The sequence below is a fragment of the Sinocyclocheilus grahami genome, unplaced genomic scaffold (genome assembly GCF_001515645.1).
Source record: "Sinocyclocheilus grahami isolate Dianchi unplaced genomic scaffold, SAMN03320097.WGS_v1.1 scaffold1359.1, whole genome shotgun sequence".
NCBI classification, from domain to species: domain Eukaryota; kingdom Metazoa; phylum Chordata; class Actinopteri; order Cypriniformes; family Cyprinidae; genus Sinocyclocheilus; species Sinocyclocheilus grahami.
This window is the reverse complement of record NW_015506538.1, coordinates 101,320-108,077: the sequence shown is the minus strand read 5'-3', so window position 1 is coordinate 108,077 and position 6,758 is coordinate 101,320. Positions and strand designations below refer to the sequence as shown.

Sequence of the window (6,758 nt, the reverse complement as noted above, 5' to 3'; positions counted from 1 at the left end):
GTTGAATCAATGAAAGCAGTTGAATCTTCTGTTTATTCAGCTGCAGCGATAGGCATTTTCTGGGTTTCTTCTGCGAGGCGTATTTGGAGTTTCTTTGGCCTTCGGGTGGAGATTTACTGCTGATCACAGAACCGTGCTTCACTGAAAGATACGCATGACAATCACAGCTTCTGCCGAATCGCTATCTCGATTCCATTTCGATTTATCGTGCAGCACCTAGTCTTTACATAGTTTCTGAATACTAATTAGGCTGGCTAATTTAGAAAGTTTTCAGTATTGTTTGTGATCTTAAGATGTAATATGTATTTGTATTCTTTCTGTTTACACTGTTGTATGCTCCTCTGTTATAGGCCATGAGGAAGAACTCTATCATGCTCACAGAGAATAGAGCTCAGTGCTGCTAACTGGGAGAGCAGCTGGAAAACTGCAGGAGAAGAACAGTTGAACACCTATTAATACAGACGACTATTATTTTTCTGCAAGAACCACAACAAGCAAAGACAATGATGAGCACTCTGAGCAAACAACAGTCAGACGCTTGATTATGCACTGCACTTTACTGAATTCTTCAACATGTGATGCTGAGCATTTACTGTTTGTAAAACTACTAATAAATTAAGTGGATGCCCTTAATAAACCTGTTAGATTTTTATGTTTTATTTTTGAGATGAATACAATTGTATGTTTTAAGAACATAATAGCTAAGCATTTTTTGAGTGTTTAGGATTCTGGGAACAAAAATAAAACTTCCCGCTAAAAACTTTATAAGAATGTTAGGGGATAATGTTCTAATAATGTTGTGACTAAACATTTATAGAAGGTCATCACAGAACTTTTTTAGAGTGTTTTTAGAGAATGTCATCCTACCTTTTAGAAGAACGTTCTAAGAACAAAAATAAAAAAAACTTTATACGAATGTTACGGAATACTGTTTTAACAATGTTGTCACTAAACATTTTTAGAATGTTTTTAGAGAATGATATCTTATCTTTTTGAGAGAACGTTCTGGGAGCATAAATAAAACTACCCGCCAAAAACATTATAAGAATATTAGGGAATGATGTTCTAACAATGTTATGACTAAACAGTTTTAGAATGTTTTTAGAGAATGCTATCCTACCTTATAGGAGAACGTTCTGGGAACACAAATAAGAACAATCCATGGTAATGTTCTTAGAACATGTTTAGAACAAGAAATTTCTAGCTGGGTTAGAGGCCTACAAAGACACCATTTCTAATGAGTAGAAGAAATGAACGGTCAGTTCTTATATGGGACGTCCCATATTATATGCACACATCATATCAAACCATTTTACTGCAGCATTTTTTAGATATGGGACTATATGGTAATTTAGAAGGCTATAAAGACCCCATTTCTAATAAGCAGAAAAAAAACAATTGTCAATTCTTACAGGGGATGTCCCATACTATATGCACACATAATATAAAAACATTTTACTGCAGCATTTTTGAGATATGGGACCATATGGCGGTTTAGAGGGCTATAAAGACCCCATTTCTAATAAGTAGAAAAAATGAATCGTAAGTTCTTATACAGGACGTCCCATAATAAATGCACACTTCATACGAAACCATTTTACCGCAGCGTTTTTGAGATATGGGACATTATTCTACTTCAGAGGCCTATAAAGACCTCATTACTAATAAGTCGAAAAAGCTAATGGTTCATTCTTATACGGGACTTCATACGAAACCATTTTACTGCAGCATTTTTGAGATAAATGAATCGTCAGTTCTTATTACGGGACGTCCCATACTATATGCACACCTAATACTTTTTGAGTGTTTAGGATTCTGGGAACAAAAATAAAACTTCCCGCTAAAAACTTTATAAGAATGTTAGGGGATAATGTTCTAATAATGTTGTGACTAAACATTTATAGAAGGTCATCACAGAACTTTTTTAGAGTGTTTTTAGAGAATGTCATCCTACCTTTTAGAAGAACGTTCTAAGAACAAAAATAAAAAAAACTTTATACGAATGTTACGGAATACTGTTTTAACAATGTTGTCACTAAACATTTTTAGAATGTTTTTAGAGAATGATATCTTATCTTTTTGAGAGAACGTTCTGGGAGCATAAATAAAACTACCCGCCAAAAACATTATAAGAATATTAGGGAATGATGTTCTAACAATGTTATGACTAAACAGTTTTAGAATGTTTTTAGAGAATGCTATCCTACCTTATAGGAGAACGTTCTGGGAACACAAATAAGAACAATCCATGGTAATGTTCTTAGAACATGTTTAGAACAAGAAATTTCTAGCTGGGTTAGAGGCCTACAAAGACACCATTTCTAATGAGTAGAAGAAATGAACGGTCAGTTCTTATATGGGACGTCCCATATTATATGCACACATCATATCAAACCATTTTACTGCAGCATTTTTTAGATATGGGACTATATGGTAATTTAGAAGGCTATAAAGACCCCATTTCTAATAAGCAGAAAAAAAACAATTGTCAATTCTTACAGGGGATGTCCCATACTATATGCACACATAATATAAAAACATTTTACTGCAGCATTTTTGAGATATGGGACCATATGGCGGTTTAGAGGGCTATAAAGACCCCATTTCTAATAAGTAGAAAAAATGAATCGTAAGTTCTTATACAGGACGTCCCATAATAAATGCACACTTCATACGAAACCATTTTACCGCAGCGTTTTTGAGATATGGGACATTATTCTACTTCAGAGGCCTATAAAGACCTCATTACTAATAAGTCGAAAAAGCTAATGGTTCATTCTTATACGGGACTTCATACGAAACCATTTTACTGCAGCATTTTTGAGATAAATGAATCGTCAGTTCTTATTACGGGACGTCCCATACTATATGCACACCTAATACGAAACCATTTTACTGCAGCATTTTTGAGATATGGGACCATATGGCCCTTTAGAGGACTATAAAGACCCCATTTCTAATAAGTAGAAAAAAACCAATGGTCAGTTCCTATAAGGGACGTCCCATACTGTATGCAGACCTCATATAAAACCATTTTACTGCAGCGTTTTTGAGATATGGGAGCATATGGCGCTTTAGAGGGCTATAAAGACCTCATTTCTAATAAGTAGAAAAAAAACAATGGTCAGTTCCTATAAGGGACGTCCCATACTGTATGCAGACCTTATATCAAACCATTTTACTACAGTGTTTTTGAGATATGGGACTATATGGCGCTTTAGAGGTCTATAAAGACCTAATTTCTAATAAGTAGAACAAATGAATGGTCAGTTCTTATACAGGACATTTCTATGGTAAACCTCGGAATAAGAATGAAAAAGAGTAATATTAGTGTAGATGCCATTCTTCTGATGTAACGAGTACATCTGGTGTTATAGGAAGTGTTCCCTTGTTCCGGCTGACCTAATTTATGCAGCTTAACAATGTGAAAATATAAATTGATAATGTGTTATGTGTATGCCAGGTTAAAGAGATGCGTTTTTAATCTAGATTTAAACTTACAGAGTCTGTCTGCTTCCTGAACGATGCTAGGAAGATTATTCCAGAGTTTAGGTGCCAAATAGGAGAAGGATCTACCGCCTGCGGTGAAATGGACTCACATGAAGTATGCAAACTGTATGGGACGTTTCCTATAGAAACTGACCATTACTTTTTTCTACTTATTTGAAATGAGGTCTTTATAGATGTAGAAAGTAGAATAATGACATACTATATCTCCAAAATGCCGCAGTAAAATGGCTTCGTATGAGGTCTGCATACAGTATGGGACGTCCCTTATAGGAACTGACCATTGTTTTTTTCTACTTATTAGAAATGGGATCTTTATACCCCTCTAAAGTGTGATAATGTCCCTTATCTCCAAAACGCTGCAGTAAAATGGTTTGATATGAAGTGTGCATATAGTATGGGACGTCCCGTATACGAACTGACCATTCTTTTCTTCTACTCATTAGAAATGAGGTCTTTATAGCCTTCTAAAGTGTAATATTATCCTTTGAAAATTATAGTAATACAGAACAGTCAAATACAACAATAAATGACACGAATATTAAAGCAGATGGGCAAAAACAATCCTAAAAAATGTCATCATATCTAAATTCTGGGCGTCTAGATGAAAAGCGCTCTCGGCTGGTTTGACCGTGTTTTTCTGAAGTGCGGCTGGCTTGACCGCAGTCTTATAGCGGACTTACCAAGGGGTTTACGGACAAGAGCTTTGCTGTGAAAAAATTCACAAATCGAGCTGGTGAAATTGACACCGGTTTCAATCCTCTAAGTGTCCAAGTTTTGCATTATAAAATTGAGACCTGATTTCGGCCAGGAGGACAGCGTCACCTGAATTCACAAATCACTGAGAACGACACTTGGTTTTATTTTCATGTCTATGACAGCGCACTGTGTATTTATAGCCAAAAGACATCTGAATATCAAACCGCAAGCTATCTTTACTGCGGTGTATTTTCTTTGCAATAATAGTAGCCTAGTTAGATACTTAGTGCAAACGCCAGATATCTGCACCTCACTATTGCACAGCAAAGCAACATTAGACAAACGGCCTTGAATAGTTGTAAATCAGATCATGCTTACCATCAGCGATCATCAGTAATACTGACATCAGAACACAGTTCGGTAGGTGCATCTTCAAATGGGCGAAATCAAACAGAACGATCATGTCTTTCAACGATAAATGATGGCAGCAGCAGTTAAAGGTGCATGAAAATTCGCCCCAAACGATCAGTTTCAATTTTACTTTCACTTTTGAGTTTCACGTAAAGGATGGGAGTCGCTCGGAGGCGGAGGATTATTAACTTTAATTAATTCTGAACATATTATTAAAAACATTTAGCCTTAACCGTGACAAATCACAGTAAAACTAATCAATCAGAGAAAAATAAATAAATAAAACCAAGATCAATGGATTGCTGTTCACGGTGACCCAAAATATTTCGGCATAAAATGTCATTTAATCATAAAGACACATCAGAAAATGTATTGTTTTGTACATTAACATTTGTATTGTACATTAGTTATATTAATGTTATTTTTACACATTGTGTGTGTGTGTGTGTGTGTGTGTGTGTGTGTGCTTTAAAGGGATAGTTCACCCAAAAATAACAATTCTGTCATTAATTACTCACCCTCATGTTAGCAGAGCAGGAAGAATAGGTTCCCATGCACCCGCTTGGCAGTTTTTTGTAACCTGTTTTTTGGGACCCTAATGGTGTCTAGTCAAACTAAAGTCCCATGGTGTTCATTTGGTGGCCATCTTGAAATTATGTCATTATAAGTGGTGAAAAACACAGATTTTCATAACTCCTGAACCATACAACAGACAAAGACAAATGAACCCACTTTTTTATATAATTGTTTATATAATTCTGACACCAGGAATCAAATGGAAAGGTCAATGACATTATATACAACCACTCTTTACTGATTTACCTGAGGTAGGCTATGCTCCAAGTAAATGAGCCTACAACTATTAAGCATTTCTATAATATTTTTATTTTACCTTAAGAGTCCCTAAAATGTGTTGTTTAATGTATATGTTGTGCCATAATAAAGTTTGTTATGGTGATTATTCTGTACCATTCCTAATCGTTTGCTCGATCATTCAAAAAAGTTTTTTTTAAAACAAAGCGAAAACTGAATGTTTTTTTACACACATGAACTGGAATATAAACATACTTAATAATTTTTTTTTTTTTGCCGAAAATGATACATTTAGTGGACAAAATGCACTATATAGTTAAAGACAAAAAAAAGGGGGCAAGATTGTGAAAATTTATTTAAAGGGGTCATATGATGCTATTTTAAAGATCATTATTTTGTGTATTTGGTGTAACAGAATATGTTGACATGCTTTAATGTTCAAAAAACACATTATTTTTCAAATACTGTACATTATTGTAGGTCCTCTATGCCCCGCCTCTCTCAAACGCTTCGTTTTCTACAAAGTCCCTCCTTCTGACAAGCGCAGTCTGCTCTGATTGGCCAGCTGACCCAGTGCATTGTGATTGGCCGAACACCGCAAGCACGCGTCGGAAATGTAACGCCCCTTACCATAATCGCAGCTTCAGCTTTCAAAATAAATGTAAAGACAGTAAATAATGTCATTAGTTTTACCATCAGTTCAAGCCCGAAATGTCAGAAACGAGACCGGGATCCAACAGCAGGTGAAAACAAATTCCAAGTTTATTGAAACTGGGATAACAAAAAGTCAATAAATCAGCCGGATGGCAAAACCCCAGCAAAAAGTCAGTTCAGGTCAGCGCGGAGGTTAGACCAGCCACGGTCGAGCCCGCGGGGAAGAGAGGGGGCGAACCGGCAATAGAATGCCGCTGATGAATCCCAGGGGTGGTCTCGAGTGTGGGCAGAGAAGAATAGGGCGGAACTGCTGTGGAGAGACAGGCCTATGAGTAGCGAGAGCCAAGGACAAGAGCCGACCAGAGTTCTAGGGAGGCAGGAGGGTAGAAAGGGGAGGGTGACAAAAACAGGAACGCCAGACCGACTAGACTAGAAAAAATAAAAAAACGGATTCAGACAAACACAGCATGGACAGAGACGATCTAAGCTGCTGCACAACATATTACGGACTGACACAAGATAGCATTCAAGAGGGCCAGATAAAGGGAAGAATAATGAGGACAAAACGAGGTGCAGGTGAGAAGGGAGAATTAGCTAACAGGGATAACGAGAGGGGCGGGGTGAACACCAGGATGACAGCAGAGCACATGGCAAGCCGTCAACATAAAAGGCCA

At 36.7% G+C, this 6,758-nt stretch overlaps 1 protein-coding gene across 1 annotated transcript in view; it reads right to left on the bottom strand.

Moving 5' to 3' along the window:
* LOC107569563 (CD276 antigen homolog) overlaps positions 1–4,669 on the bottom strand; it is a 61,652-nt gene extending 56,983 nt beyond the window's left edge. Inside the window, exon 1 of the mRNA XM_016255679.1 lies at positions 4,585–4,669. Within this exon, the coding sequence (XP_016111165.1) occupies positions 4,585–4,669 (85 nt within the window). The remainder of the gene's footprint in view (positions 1–4,584) is intronic.
* Positions 4,670–6,758: the final 2,089 nt, after the last annotated feature.